General features: G+C 27.8%; 1 protein-coding gene and 1 pseudogene across 1 annotated transcript; both read left to right on the forward strand.

Moving 5' to 3' along the window:
- The first annotated feature begins 3,073 nt into the window (after positions 1-3,073).
- On the forward strand, positions 3,074-3,838 carry LOC100808563 (uncharacterized; annotated as a pseudogene).
- Positions 3,839-15,717: 11,879 nt separating this feature from the next.
- On the forward strand, positions 15,718-16,824 carry LOC100810705 (pectinesterase inhibitor 3). Its single transcript, XM_003551012.5, has one exon. It carries the CDS (start codon positions 15,969-15,971, stop codon positions 16,584-16,586), a length of 618 nt encoding a protein of 205 aa, XP_003551060.1. The 5' UTR covers positions 15,718-15,968; the 3' UTR covers positions 16,587-16,824.
- The last annotated feature ends 796 nt before the right edge of the window (positions 16,825-17,620 follow it).

The raw sequence follows: 17,620 nt of genomic DNA on the forward strand, positions 1-17,620 counted from the left end.
ATTAAAACAAATGAGGTTCTTCCTTTAATACCATAATTTGTGTTTGACCTCTTAATCACTGCCACAAATCCAATTTCATAAGCAACAAATCAAGCCTAATGCAGAATATCATCACGGGTAGCAAACACCTACAATGCAATCCATAAAGTTTAGACTTCAATGAGCATTCATTTAATTATTTTAATAACAATAAATCATATTAATACATAAGAAGTATTAAACGCATCAGAACAATCGACATGTTCTTCATTCACACCAACTTCGTCTTCATTTTTATCATTCATATCAACTTCTTCAAATATTATATTGTCATATATCCACTGATTTCTATTCATCTTAACAAAACATTCAAAAATTTCAATGACAAATAAAAAATCCCTAACCATATCATAATTATACTCATATAATTTTCACATTTTTTTACTGCATTTATTAATATAATACATTAAATTAAAAAAGAAAAAAATTATGTATAAATTCTTTTCACATTAATATCACTTTCAAAGTATACAAATTACAACTTTCAAATGAATATTCTAACTATATCTATTTAAAAAAAATTTAATTAACAATTCTATTTTTTCTATTAAACAATAACATAAATTTATAAAAATAACAAATAAATTTAAAACAAAATTACAGATTGATAATTCGTAAGAAGCATACGGATTGACAATTTGTAAGTTATATAATACTTACAGATTATCAATTCGTAAATTTAATATAACTTACGAATTATTAATCTGTAAGTATTACGTGAAAAAAAAAATCAAATCAACAACTTACCTCCGCAGTTAATGGCCAAACCAACCACCGCTGCAACCATCACTTGCCGATGAACTACTGTAAACAATGCACCTCAACCAAAGAGGATACAAGAACAAACGAAAAACTCTCACAAAACACTTTTCATGACAACGGCGTGAAGGAAAAATAAAAACAAGGTCGCGTGAACAAAAATGAAGAAGAAAAACGCTACTTATAATAGAAGAGTATAATGGAAATTTCAAAAAAATTGTTAGGTGTACCAACAAATCTGCTGGTGCTCAAAGCAAAACCCTTTGCGCTTGTTGGGCTTAACTCCCCCTGCCCCCTCCTCTCATATCATGCTTCACGCCACCTATATACACACCAATACATTTTGAAAACTCCAAATCATACCCAACATAAAGATTTTAGGGAATTGATATTGGTTTCTACCCAATTGCTAATGGCCCCTACTACTTTTTAAAAATGTATGAAAAGACATTTTTGCCCCTCTATATAAAATCATTATTTCGTTGTGTTTTTTTAAAATAAAAAAATACTCAACAAAATCACTGATTCTGCATACAAAATTCGAAATGAAATTGTGATTTAGCAAAATCTCAATTTATTTGGTAAGAGAAAAAATAAATAACATTTCAATTTATTTGTTAGTGAAAAAATTTTGTTCACATAACATTTCGGTTTATTTGTTAGTGGGTTTAACACTTTGTTGGTTTGCCCACCATGTATCCTACAAAAATGTTGTGTCTTCTCTCTCTACCGGAAACTTCTAGTATTGAAAAAATATTTTCTCCAAACTAGTGAGTGTTCCTAATCAAATCGCATTTCATGACTAGAAATCTGGTAGTTGTAATTTATTTTAAGTTTAAGTATGTTTTTATTCCTTAAATTTAAGGATTTATTTTTTTAGGCACCTAAATTAAAATATGTGTATTTTATTCCTTTAAATCAAAAAATAATTTTTTTTGTTTTTATTGGAATAAAAAATCACCGCAAATTGTTCATCTAAATTGTCAAAAATTGGTTAGGAAAAACTAGAAAAACATTTTACAAATTTGAGAGATTAATTTTTTTAAAAAAATTTAAACACTAAAAACACATACTTCAAAATTGAGGTAACAAAATCATATTTAAGCTTTTATTTTACACGATATTTTGTAAAATGACATATGGATTTAATTGTATAACTTAAGTAATGTTAATCACTAACTTAGCGGATAATACTGACATGATAGTCCAATGCTAACGTGACAGTTTAACACAACTTAGCACGTGACATCAACATAGATAATTAATGTGATAACAAAATTAATCCTTTTCCTTGGTTTTAAAATTATGTGATTTTAATTTTTTTTAATTTCAATTTCATCAAATAGGCTTCTCAAATATTACAATAAGGCTTCTAAAAAAAATATATTATTTCATTTCACATATATTAACAATGGTGTTGATCTATTAAACAAAGGAAGTGGACTAAAATTTTAGCTTAAAATTATTACTAATATTTTATTTGAATACTCATACAGTCTTATTTTTTAATTCTTTAATTAAAAATAACATAATTTAACAAAAGTTAAATTTTTTTAATAAATATAAAATGAATTATTTTTTCTTATAAAAGATAACGGAAAAAATAATAAGTGTAGGTAAGAATATTTATGGGTACAGGTTACCCATAAATCCGAACTAATCCAGACCAACCAAAAGAGTTTGGGTTGAATTCGAACCAACTCATTTAAACCCGTACGGTTGAATTTTGAATTGAATTATAAATTTTAATATATGAACTCATTGAGATACTAATCCAGTATGTTGACCTATTAATTTATATTAAAATATTATTTATATATAATATCATGTTTTTAAATTTTAAAAATTTAATTACTATTATTATCATAACTAGTAAGTAAGAGTGAGATTGTTTCTCCTTTTTCCCGTTTTCATGATTCTACTTAATTATTCTCATCAAAATAGTATGACAAAGATTAAGAAAAAAAATTAACTTATGAAAAATATTGGATTTTAAATACACCAGTCTACCAATTCAAACTCAACTCAACCTAACTAAAAAAATTGATTTGAATTGAATTTTAAAATTTTTTCTTAAAAAATGAACATTCAAATTTAATTAAATTAATTGAATCACGAATTTGATGGAATTGGATTCAGAGTGACCTAGACCTTATTAACCACATGGACCAGGGAGGTAGTGAAACAAATGAAGAACCATAAGACGTCACCATCGAAGTCCAACATGTGATTATTTTATTATTAAAAATGATATTTTTAGGGATGTGGAATGAAATGGGATGTAGTTGAATTGAAGAGGCATCTTAGGTGGGCGATTCGGAGCATCTTATGTGAGATCCCATATTCTTCAACCTTACTATAATAATAACCTTCACCACATTTCTCTCGCGTATTCAACATCATGAACGCTGTTTCTCCTCTAGAGGCCCAAGCCTTCAACTACTTGAGCTTCGGCTTCCTCAGCAATTTCTGGACCTGGCTCGCCCTCACTTTCTGGAGGACCCGAACTCCCACCTCCGAGTTGCTCCCACCACCCGACGACCCGATTCACGACGAGTCGGAGTCGGACCCTGTTGCCGTACCGGCGCGTGTTCCAATTCCATTTGCCGTTGACGTTGACGGAGCCAGGAAGGGGAAGTTTACCTTGTGTTACGAGGATGAGTTTGAGAGGGAATGCGAGACGACGGTAACAGAGGAGAGAGACGGAAGAGGCCGGGAGTGGTGGGAGAGTTGGGAAACCTTGTTGAAACTGAGACGAGGAGAGAACCAGAATGGCTGGTACACTTGCCAGGATTTAACGGCGCTTAACGGCAGCGTTGTTAGGTTATGGGATGGTACCTTCACCACACAACCCAGTGACAACACAAGCTGTGTTCTTGTATGGTAAAATTTGGTAATACTATAGCTAGCAGAAATAATATTAGCTTAGATTGTTTCCACTGTTGGATTACTATTGAGAGAATGTATATATGGTAGTAATTTGCTACTAGTCGTTGTTTGGATAATGATCATCTTGTATGGTACTAATTTCAATCGCAAATGTTCAAACCAAGGCTTAATTTGCGCACTTTTTTCTTTTATCTCCTTCATGGATCCTTTATCTACACCCGATTTAATTTGTTGATGGTTTAGACATTATTTTCTTAATTAATTCCAACGTACATTACACAATAATTAAAAGGTTTAAAGGTGCGGAAAAGTAGTGATGGAAGAGTGATGAGATGCTTGCGCCATAATTAATTAAGGTTTAATTAAAACTGGCGATGATCGCAAATGGCTAATTCACGTTATGAGCGTGTTAAAGGGAAGAGGAAATTAATAAGAACGTTCATTGTTGATGTGTATATATTAGTTGCGAAAGGCTCTTTAATATGGCCACACGTTTCAATTGCACTGTCAACTGAACGGTGCTACTGTCCTATGCTGCTAAGTGCTAAAACATTCTTATCTTGATGCCGAAACAATCTGAATCTTCTAATAATATTTTTTTTATTCACAGAAAATAAAATAATTACAAAATTAATAAATAAATTCTAAGTTATTTGGATTGATAGAATAAAAGGATATTTTTTATTATGTGTATCATTGATTTTATCAAGGGATTAATTTCAATGAAAAATATAACAGAATTATGCATAAGTTATTTGTATATTAAAATTACATAATAATTATTTAATTTTCTTCTTTTATTATTTCTTTTGTGTTAAAATAATAAAAACTTATTTTCTTTATGAGATTTTATCTAAAAGATGCTAAAGTTAATGCTTTTATAATAATTTCAGTTGTATTTTGTATAGAGACGTAGCATAGATATGGAATAAGATTGAAGAATTATTGAAGTGTCACACTCACTGTGACATCCTCGCCTGCATCTGACGGCTTAGCGCGCATGCAGCTTAACAAGCATCTAACGGTTTAGTGCACAATCACTTATGTTAGCTGAATTTTGCATGTGCACTCAATGCACACGTGCAAGCTTAGCACAGTGGCGATTCTAATTGGTCATCTAGTGAAAAAATATTTACAAAAAATGAATATTATATATATATCAACATGCATTCATTTAGGAAGACTTAACCACAAAGCAAGAACAAAAGCAAGGAACCAAGAAGCACAAGAAAGCGAGCAGCCGGTGGAAGGAAAATTCGTTTCGGAAGCTTTTATCGATCCGTTTCAATCCATTTTTCTTCCATCTTCTTCCCTTTCACCCCACCTTTATTTTTGTAAGTCTCTCATGACAACAAAAGACTAAGATCACCTATTGTTGGTAGCTCTGTAAATCAAACTCTCTTTGATGTAATGATTCTAAACTATCTTTTAATATAATGTTGTTATTATTATTCATCCCTATGCTTATTTATATACTTATGGTTTGATCATTCATCTTTATGTATTGTTTAAAGATATAAATATTGGAAAATATTTGTATGCTAAGAACTTGGGAAGAATATTCAAAGTGAGTCGTATCTAGGGATAGAATGGTTTTCTTTAGTATGTTCATGCATCTCCACTCTTAATACAAATAATTTAGTAATCAATCACCAAAAGATTGAGAGAGATATTAAGTGGTTTAGATTCTTTTGCTCGAGAGATCTTAGTTATAGTAGACTAATAGATGTGTGTAATAATTATATTAATGTTAAAAGAAAAATTCATTAAGACTACATCGAAAGAAGTTATGGCAAGCCCAACCCCAACACGGTTTTTAACTCACCACAACATCATCTCACAATTTCAAGTTTTTGTTTTCTCAACCTTCACGTTCCTTGGTTTGTAGATAATTCTCTTTAGTTTATATATGTAGATAAACACAGGACAAAATACATATATATATATATATATATATATATATATATATATATATATATATATATATATATATATATATATATATATATATATATATATATATATATATATATATATATATATATATAACTATGAATTCAAGTACAATTTATGTAGAATACGATACTCAATCTTATTATTTTATATTAATTGTGTAACTTGATACGCCTCCTAAGGAGATAACAATAATTAATTATCTTCAATAAAACATGAATTAAAATCTAACATTATCTAAGGAAAACGAGTCTAATTCTACTCCTAATAACATAATATCAGTACTATGTTTTTTTTATTTGATGAAATAAAGAAAAATAATATGTTGATATAATTTTTTTGCCCTCATACAATATAATACACAGTATTGTAACTTTTAAAGCTTAAAATTATTATTTAATATTATTAACACTTTATGATTAATTATTGATAATAAATTAAAATTTTAATTTGTAAATTAAATAAAATACTATTGATAAATTTATGAATTCATAACTTTATTATATTGTGTAATTATTTAATATTTTAATTTAAAAATAAACGTTCAAAATAATATAAAAATTATCTTGTCGTAGTTATTTTTTAATACTCATCGATCTACTAAACAAATCGAAGTATACTCAATGTAACTCTTTTGATAATAATATTAGATTTGTGGGAGATGATTTAACTTCAATTATCACAAAATATATTCTTGAAAAAAGATAATTGTTCAAATAGTTAAAAATTGTGAAAATAACTCGATGCATGTGGCACCTAAATTAAAAAGCCTAGTTAAGGTGCTTAAAAAAAGGGTGGAGTTTTCTTTTTTATCTTTAAAATTGCTGCAACCAAACAAAGAGAATTCTCCTCTACACTAACAAATAATTGGCTTGATTAATCTGTCTTGCTTCCAAACAGGGGCGAACCTACGGCTGAAGGGGGCCTTGTTCCCCCTGATTTTTTCAAATTATTTTTTTATATCAGGTCATTTTAAAAAAATAAAATTAAGTAATTATTTTACTTTTGAAAATTAAGTTCTTAAATAATATTATTTAAGTATTTCTTATCAATTTATATTTTAATAAAATATAATATTTTTGTAATATTTATTGTAAAGAATAGAGATAATTGTATTTTTGTTTTGTTAGATAAAATATTTTAGCATTATTATTTTTTAAATAGTTTTCTTTTTATGATATGTTATTATTATTACCACTTTAAAAGTTATAAATAATTGTAATTTACAATCAAATGGTTTTATTAACATTTGTTAATAGTCAAACTTTACAAACACAATATATAAGATTGATAACTTAATTTTGATAACACATCAAGAAATATTTGATCTTTCTATCAACAATTTCTTATAATCTTTTTATTTTTTTTGTTCAATCTTTGTCCTTAATTTACAGGGATGACAATTCATAGGATTTTATAGTATTTATGTTTGAAAAACATACATATACCCGATCCATACTCATACTCATGTGGATAACAACTTTAATCATTATTCTCACGTGGAGTACTTGTATACTCAAACATACACCTGCGACCCACATACTTTAATTATGTATAAAGTTAATAAATAAATAAAAATATATCAATTAAAAAAATTACTACAAGTAAATTGAAAATTCATTCTTAAATAATTCAAACATAACATTAAAAACATTCACACATAATATTAAAAACAAACAAACATAACATAATTTATCTACATTCATAAATAAACAACATTATAAGAATTATCTTTCAGCATAACGATTCTTAAAGTCAATAATTTAATCACTTAATAAAAACTCTAATTAAACTTAAATATAATGTGATGGTGATACTCTCTAAGACCTATCAACAAATTTATAAATTTATACATAAAATTAAATAATAATTCAATATCTTTAAATAAAGTGAAACAAATATAATATAATGTATGTTAAATCTAATACCATTCTTCTACACAAAACAATATTCAAAATTTACAAGTCAATCTAAAACCAAAATACTATTCGAAAACATATGGATAATATTGACCTCAACATAAAAGTACTAATATAAAATTTATAAGCTAAAATCATGGTTATATTTCACTGTCCCAACATAAAAGTGCTTATATGAAATAAAATCAATATGATACATCCTTAATCAAATAACCTCAATTACAATATCAATATTTGAATTGGTAAGCATGAACATGACTTTAGAAAAATATATTTATTTTGCTACATAAAAGTACATGTATGATATAAATTATTTACTTGAATAATATATTTTAATTACATTAATATATAATACACATGGAATGTGCAGGGTGGGGTGGGTACTATAATACTGGTACCATTCTCGTAGAAATTTGTGGGTATATACCCACTCTCATTCCCAATCCCAATAAATAAATGAGTAATATATCTTCCTTAGTCATTTTTAAAGAGTAATATATCTTCCTTAGTCATTTTTAAAAAATATATGACTTTCCATTTCAGGGGACAAATACAGGCCCATGTGCTATGTAAATCTTATGAAAACAAATTAGATATCAAGTTAAACTAAAGATTTATCATAATTTACTTTTAAAGTTGTAGTCTTTGTTACAACAAATTTTTTTACTCTTAAAATTTTTAACTTTTAAAAGTAAATTATTCTTCAATGATTATTGACTACTTTTATCCTAAAAGATAATTTAGCGAGCTATATAATGTATTCAAATTGAATAAATTTCTAGAATATGATTAATAAGAATTTTTGCAAGAAAGATGTAATTAACTTAAATACCAATTTTTATTATAAATTTAATTCATTAAATTTTTTAGTAAAACATCAAATTTATTGGCATTTGTAATTTAGGATTTTAAAAATATTATTAATATATTTTATGTAAATATCTTCCTTGTTATATCATATATTTTTTTAAATCATTTTAGAAAATATATCAATATTTTATATGAATTTTAATGTTTATATATTTATTGATTTTGACCCTTAGTCATTGAATCCTGGGGCTGGGTTAGCCCCTGCTTCCAAATACATCACAGATAGAAAGTGCTAGCAGAAGTATGTTACTGGCAATAGGAGGCCCACAATATGTGATTGCTGGCAAAGAATAACAAATTGAGTATTTTTTTTTTTATGATTCAGAAATTAAACGAAACAGGGACAGATTGAGTATTATTCTCTACCATTTGAGAATATACCAATATATAATGATTATACTTATCTGTTTCAGATTTTTTTTTATCTTAGTTATTAATTCAGACAAAAGTACACACACTAAGAAGTAACAAAATCACAAACCTAAAATTGGTCACTTCTTTCACACGTGACATTTTTAGCTGTCATGTGATTGGTGATCGTGGGCCTGTGGCCTGTCCGAAACTATTCTCATATTCTTCTTCTTCTTCTTCTTTTTTTCCAGGATTTTTTTAGGAATTTAATCACCTATAACTTCATTTACTCACAGCGTAATTCTTTCCTCACCACGGAAAAAAAATAGAATGCACACTTTTCCTTTTCCTTTTTTTTTAACTGGAATTGCACACCTGTTTAAGAAACTTATATCACTTAATTTTCTTTACAAAATATACATTTGATTATTTTAATCATTAACAGTATCATATTATTTTAGTGATCATATATATATACAAACTGATAGTAAATATTTATTCACATTTTAAAAGGATAATGTGTGTTAAAATAAAGTAACGTAATCAACATTTAGTTAGTTTTAAATTTATATAAAACTTTATAAGCTAATCTATTTCATAAAAGTTTTCAATTTGATAAAATTTAATATCATGAAAAAATATATTAAGAAATACAAATATTATGTGAAGAATGGAGTACATATCTTATGTCTTTTGTCGACGTCTTGATTTATACATGTTAGGTCTTTGACTTGTAAGATTTATTCTTTGCATGTGGTGGTGAATGGTGATCAACGAAAATAGTTGAGAAGTTAATGAAAATATAAAAAATAATTATTAAACTAATTGATAAAAATAACGTAGCGGATAAAATTAAAATAGGCATTTATAAGATTTTTAAACAAGAGTATAATTTTAGATATTATAATTTTTTATTTTTCTTAATTAATTGTAAACTCTAATAATATTTAATTATAGTTTGCATTTAAAAATTATTTTTTCACCTTTCAACTAACTCATTATCTTTTTTTTTTTATTATTTCCAATAAGATAACCCTCAAGCTAGCTAAACACTTTATATTAAACTCTCAATAGCAAGTAAAGTTCATCTAAAATTATACTAGTAGTTTCACTTGTATTATTGTCAACAACTTATTGATTCTTTTTTAAAAACAACACCGTCACTTAAAAAATTGTTACTTTTTAAAAGAATTACAATAAATAAAAAAGTATATCGATCAAATAAAGACTCTCTTGGTACTATAATAAGAATTATAAAAATGAACTACTAGCTCATATTTTAATTGTTAAATATTCAAAATGTTTAATATATAAAACATTGTACACTATTCTGTCATTGTTAAACAGTCTCTATTCAATTTAATATTTTACTGACTTTTGGTGGCAATGGCTATGGTCGCCGTCCCTCTAACCCCCGTCCATGAAAACGTAAGAAAAAGGAGGACAGAGAATCTTCGGGTGTTATAACAACCAATGACAAATTTGACGATACCAACCAAACAACAATAATAAGAATAGTTTAATATAAATTAACATACGTGTAGGAGTGTAGCTGAGAGGGAATTGGGTTATGTACTCATGTCGCCTGTATAGTTTTCACGTGAAGAAATAGAAAAAATCATTTCGTGTCTAGTGTTCAACAAATGAGACAATGATATAGTACCATACTATAATTTAAGACAAACTTTTTGGTTTTAAGCAGTGATGTCACTACTCTCACAATCCACCACAAAAGGAATGAGTGGCTCAACATTCAATGGTACATGTATGAAGCACTGGCTTATGGCTCATCCTCACGACAAACATGCATTATTCTTTATGTTTTTATTTTATGTTGTGTATATTTATGTGGCACTGTCTCTCTACGACAAAAGCATGCATGGTAAAAGGGGACCTGCTAGAGCTTATGCTTAATGCGATTTTTCACCAAGCCAGGCATGGGACCAATTTGGTTCTCGATCTAATTAGATTTATCTGATATATAGGATTTGATTTTGAAGGTAGGTTTAATTTGGTTTGGTTCGTTGATGTGAAAGCGGAACGGAACTATCATTGTGTACATTTTTTGGTTTAAAGAACAAGTCAATTATGTAAAAATTAAAATGTCAAGAGGAAAGGTTTAAGGGTTGGGTGAGCTAGCAAGTTCTCTAAAACTAGATGTCCATGAAGCAACAATTCTAATCTATTTAAGAAATCCATATCCATGTTCATATAAATTAAAAATTGGAATTTCTGCCAATATTATATAGTGGACATTAAATGTATGCACTTCAACTAGTTACAAGAATAAGCTGCAAGAGTCACTTGTATGCAGCAACGTTGTTAATCATTGCCGATCGAACTAGGAGAACTTCATTTGACTATGCAATCAATAACATGCATTTGGCCACAGTCACTTCTCTTACTGTTCTCGGTAGATTTCTTAAAGTTACCAGAAATGATAATCTAGTAAAAAAATCTCTCTTAATTTGACCATATACCATTTTATAAAATGCATGCAGTTTGATGCACAATGTAGAATGTCTGTGCCACAATTCATTTCACTCTCCATTTATATCCATCTTCTGCAGTCAGAAAACTCCTACACACATGGCTCGATCTTGAATTTTTCCATAAAATCCTTTTGCATTACGGTATATCACAATACAATTAATCAAATGTTTGATATCCATAATATGTATGCTAGCCTGATTCTTTGTTCACGTGTTATAATCCTTATCCAAGAATTTTTTTTATTCATAAGGATCAAAGATAAGTATCAAGATTTATAACAATTTATATAATCTATCAACCGTCTAAATTAGACTACTCAAAGAGAGTTTTTTTTTCTTCTTTTCTTTTCTTTTTTTATTCTAAACAATGCATAAGAAATTAAGAATCATGATATATCATAGACGGCCCAAGTACACAAGTCTCCTAGAGCTGGCGAAGCCCACGAACCCCATAATGGGATTCTAGATCCTTCTCGTACGTAAGTAGGGTGCGATAATTAAACATCACCCTGCCTGGGCTTCCACCTCACATAAAAGCAATGCTAAACACACCACTCATGTAAAGTCGTTAGAAAATATAATAATGTTTAATTTGCTAAAATTTATGATATTAAACGAGATAAGTATTTTTGTTTTAAGTTTAATTTAAAAAATTATGAGATAACACAAATTAAATAATATTATTTTTTGTATATTTTAATAAATTTTATATTATATTGTTTATTGTTCATCAGATAATGTATATGATAGCAAATTATTTTGTAACTCAAATATTTATCTTGTGTTTTTTCTTTATTTGTGGTGTATATCAAACACATAGATAGAGACAGATGGATCCACGTTCTAACTTATGGGGGCAGTTGCTGCCACTAAATTAATTTTTTTACTTGAATATTTTTAATAATTATTATTTTTTCCCTGTAAAAAAATAGGTATTATCTTCATAAAATAAATTTTTTAAATAAGAGAATGTAAAAAATGAAAGATAAAATAAATCGATACTAATTTTATTTATTTTATCTTTTTAAATTTGTATAAATTTATATATTTTGATTTTTTTATTATGAAATTGTGTATTTTATAAAAAATTATAATATTTTTTTTAGTAAAAATATTTTGGACTATTTCTTTATCTCTAGAGAAAATTTATGAATCCCTCGTGTATCAAACGCATTAGGTTTGATAATTGATATTCCCACTATCACACCATGTGTACTAAAACTTGTAGAGGTTTTTTAGTCTCGTGAATAACGTCATCTCATGAATATGTTAAAAAAAAACCATCTCATGAATGATTGAATGGGATGGGGAAATTTCAACAAGCACTGTGTTGACTTTATGATGAGTTGCAAATTCTGTATCCAATGGTTAGTATATTCATGGACTATTATTTTACTAATCAGTCCGGGTCCGATTTTTTTTATAGATTTTATATTTCTTTAATTTTACAATTTAATTATATTAATATTAAAATTAATATATTATGTTAGTAAATTAGGTTGATTCAATTTTATCTTATATACCTTTGGTCTTAATTAAGTCATGTTTAGATTCAAATAATTAAATCACTCTTCTTCTGTGAACACTCCCACCAATGTCTTTCTCTAATGGTTGCTTCGCCCAACGGAGCACATAATATTTTTTTCGATATTTTAAAGAATTTAAGAAAACAATACTACTACTATAAAATTAACATTAAAAAATCATATAAAATTAAAAACAAAAATTGTAAACTGAGTGCTGACCTTCTCCCCACTTGGTAACTGGACTGTTTTCTAGCTGGCACTGGCAATGCATTTATTTGGTAAGACTAAAAAATCGTTGACCTTCGATCTTTTGCTTTTGTTACGCAAAAATGCCAATGAAAACAAGCAAGTGATACCTTTTTTTATTAAATTAAATAATTAATAATTTATGTTTTTATGAATTTACTTTGTATTAATCGTCTTAATTTTATATAAAATTAATTAGATAAAAAACTGAACAAGTTTAGTACTTTTATAATATGAAATGTTTCTTTTTATTTATTTATTTAGTAACTAAATTATTAATAAATATTTTATAAGAACATTTAAATTTATTTTCTGTGGGTTTTCGGGGGTAAAAAAGTTGGACATTGATTTAAAAGTATTTTTGAATAAGTGATGATACACTCTTTTTAAGTTTTGTTTGTCTTAAAATGCCTCGTCCGATGAAACATTACTTTATTTCACTAATATTTATAATTAAATATTCGTTGCACGTATGCCACCTCTTTAAAAGCCATACAAGTTGAAGGGTGTCAGAACGTTTCATTTTTTAATAAGTACGCAACTTGGACACTTTTAGAAAATACATCTTGTGTTTTTTAAATTTTTGTAACTTTGATCATGTATAAAATACTTCTTAAATTTTTGTGATTATCGAAAAATAAAATCTTTCGTAAATTAATAAATCATTAATTTAATTTAAGTGATATTAAATTTCATTTTCTCAAATAAAATATCATGTTTGAATGATGAATAAAAAATGTATTTAAAGGAAAAAAATTTCACTAAAATGATAAAAAAAAATCAATAAAATTCAATCATTGATAATACATTATATATTTTGTATTAATACTATAGTAAAAAAAAAATTATTGATGGTAGGATATGGAATCTTATGTCGCGACATTTTCCTTGGAAAAAAATAATTATTACAATTGAGAGTAAAAGAAATAAAAAATCTATTTTACACTATTGGCACAATTTTTACAATTCATTTCCCCTAAACTTCAGGTTCCCGATAAACCCGCACCGACCTACGTTAACAACTTGACAGTAAATGTCCCAACTGATTACAGGGAAAAAAAAAAAAATTGAAGACATAAGTTATGTTAAAGAAATTACACTTTTTTTTTCTCTCTTTAAAATCTACACAAATTTTCTAAGAGGTTTAATGAAATTATTCGTATTCCCTTAGTTTTTAAAATATATTTAGATTTAATGTCATTATTGTTGATAAGGAGTTGGTTCAGATAATTTTGTGTATTTGATCATTGATTGCTTGATTAAGATAACTTTATTTGATTTAAACTTATAATGCTTTTTTGGCTTTTGAGTTTAATGATTTTGTTACTTACCCTGATATTTATTTGGTTGGTAATATTCATTTGATTTATAGGTTTATAGGTATGATAATTTGATTAAGTTTTTTGAAAAAAAAATAATATCAAAATTATCCCTATTTGAAAGAGGAGGACAAAGACATTTTCAAAAAAATCAAATACTCATTAAATGTCATGTGTATTATTATTGTAAAATATTTAGATAATATTTATGGGATTGTTAGCTTTTAAAAATTGAGGGGAGGAGTGTGTAATTTTTTTAAATCTCAAGAGAAATTTATGTAAATTTTTAAAATAAAAACATGTATAATTTTCTTAAGTCTAGAAGGAATCCAGCAAGTTTGTATAATTTACTATTCAAGAAAATGTTTTGTTTACAATAAAATAAAGCATTGTAAGAGAATATGTTTGATTTGAGTTTGTAGAGTATTTTACAATCTCTGTTCATAAAAAGATGGAAAAAAAATAACTGATAAAGATATTTATATATGATACGAAATATGATGAATGTGAATTATTTGATGATCAAGTAATAAATCTGATTTATCTGTTATCTTTTATTGTTATACGTGGAAAGAAAATAATCTACTATTGAAAATGATACTGCTCACAATAGCTATTGGATTATTCGTTATAAATTAATAAGATTAAAAATATAAAAAAATATCATGGAATTAATATTACAAAATAAAAATTGTCACACAGCGAATTGAAGAATATTTGTGGCAAAAAAAAAGTTAAATGAAACCAAAGTCTTTATATTAACAGCGCAAATAGTCCCCTTTTAAATTGAAGAATAAATCCCGATCAGCGTTGCTAAAAAAAATTTAGTCAACATCGATTGAAAAACAGATTCAATTAACGTTAGCTAAAAAATAATTTTCAATTGACATCAATTGATAAATATTTCTGACATACTTTAACAAAAAAAATCCTATTTAATATTGATAAAAAATAATTTTAATTAATATCATTTAAAAACATTACTGAGGATTTAATATTGATAAAAAATAATTTTAATTAATATCATTTAAAAACATTACTGATTATGATGAGAGAAAACAATTATAGTTAAAATTATTAATATTTTATATTTATAAATTATTAAAAATTAATTTTTTTTAATTAATATTTTAAAATTAAATTGTGTTTATTTTTTAAAGTTTAATATTAAAATTTCATCTATTTAAAATATAAATTAAAATTTTAAATATAAAGAGAATTGAATTGTCTTATAAAAAAAATTAAAAAAAATAAATTTGAATTAATTTATCTAAACAAAATATTTGAAAAAAAAGAAAGAAATTAAAATTAAAGGAATTCAAATTCTAAAAATCTTAAATTCCTTGAAATTTTTCGAAACTGAATTAATCCTTATCCAAACGAGTTGGATTCAAGTGGTTTCGATCCAATCCCTAAAGCAGGAGAATAAAAATAGTTAAAAACTTCAAATTGTTGCATACTTGCATTGACTTATATACCACTCCAGTTTGCATGCCCTATAAAAGCTACCTTAGCTTAGCTACGACTATGCCACTCATCATCTTCTGCCAACTCTCCTATCCTCTTGCTTCCCCCGTTTCTTCCTTTCGCCATATATAACAAACAATGCAAACACAACGAGTTAACACTCTCGCACTTTTCCTCTTGTTGTTGCTCTCTCCGCCACGCCCCGCCGCATCAATGCCACCACGAGATCCGCTCCGGTCATCGTGCGCAAAGGCCAGGTACCCAACTCTCTGCTTCCAAACCCTCTCCAACTTCTCAAACCTCGCCACGAAGCCCTTGGACCTAGCCCAAGCCGCGATCAAGGTTAGCCTGGCTCGCACGCGCACCCTCTCCGTTTACTTCAAGACGCTGAATGCCACGTCGTCGCGTTTCGGGAAGAGGCAGCGAGTTGCGGTGAGTGACTGCGTGGAGCAGATATCCGACTCGGTGACTCAGTTGATCAACACGCTCAACGAGTTGCAGCACCTCCGCGCCGGAACCTTCCAGTGGCAGATGAGCAACGCTCAGACGTGGACCAGCGCCGCCCTCACCAACGGTGACACTTGCCTCAGCGGCTTCAACGACGGCGGCGCCACCGCGGACGGTGCTAAAATCAAGTTGGAGGTGAAGCGAAGGATCACCGACGTTGCCATGCTCACCAGTAACGCGTTGTATCTCATCAATCGCCTCGGTGATGATAGCGTGAGTGGGAAGCCTCGCACTGATTTCGGAAACTGATCCTGTCCCGTAACCGAAACTATTTATTAAGACAGTGTTTGGAAAGGCGTTAGAAAGTAGAAACCACGTTCAAACAACGCCTTTTTTTTTTTTTTTTTTTATCTTTCACGTCTCCAAACCCACTATAATATGTGTGCACACTGTGAGCTTTCGGTATTGGTATTTTGCTACAAGGACGTGATGTATGTATGTATGTATATGACTATATCAACGTTTGCATCATACTACTTCGATCTAATATGTGATGGCTTAACTCTGTTTTTGCTTAAAGAAAAATGTGTAATTATGGCTTCTTCTAACCTGCTCAAGCTTGCACCTCTTGTTCTTCCCTTTAAGCAAAAGCTAGCTGCTTTATTCTGTACCAACACAAGTTGACAAAAGAAGTGTGAATGCATTAATCTTCAACCAATCACAGATGAGAAACGTATTTTATTATTACACATACAAATTTCCTTCTTCTTAAAGCATTTAGTAATGGTAAATAATCTGATTGTTAATTTCATGAAATATACTATTATTAAGGAGTAATAATACATAATTTTTTTATTATTTTAAATGCTTAATCATTATTTTTTATAATTTTTTCCTAAAAAAAGTATCTATTATTTTTCTTATTAATAAATATTGATATAAATAATAGCCACTTAAAATTTTCAACAAAAGTTAATTAAGACTTTTGATGGGATTAAATCCAATTCCATAATTAGAAAAAAGAATCTTATTTTTTATATTTCTTTTTTAATTATATATTACATATTTTTTTTCTCTTTAATTTTTAAGTGTTGGATAACGCGATTATGAAACATGCATATCTATCTGCGTTCTCGATTTTTGTCTTTTCTTGTTGACAAATCTCTGAAAGTTGAGTCATGTGACATTGTGACTTGTATGAATGAGATCTATATCTCTTAATAATTGTCGCACATGACAGTACTATTGACTATACTCTTAGAAACTGGCTTGCCATGTGAAGTGTGGAACAAGTAAGAACTCGAGTCTTCTTGACCATATGGGGTCGATCTAAAAAGATTTTT

This window comes from Glycine max, chromosome 17 (genome assembly GCF_000004515.6).
Source record: "Glycine max cultivar Williams 82 chromosome 17, Glycine_max_v4.0, whole genome shotgun sequence".
Lineage (NCBI taxonomy): Eukaryota > Viridiplantae > Streptophyta > Magnoliopsida > Fabales > Fabaceae > Glycine > Glycine max.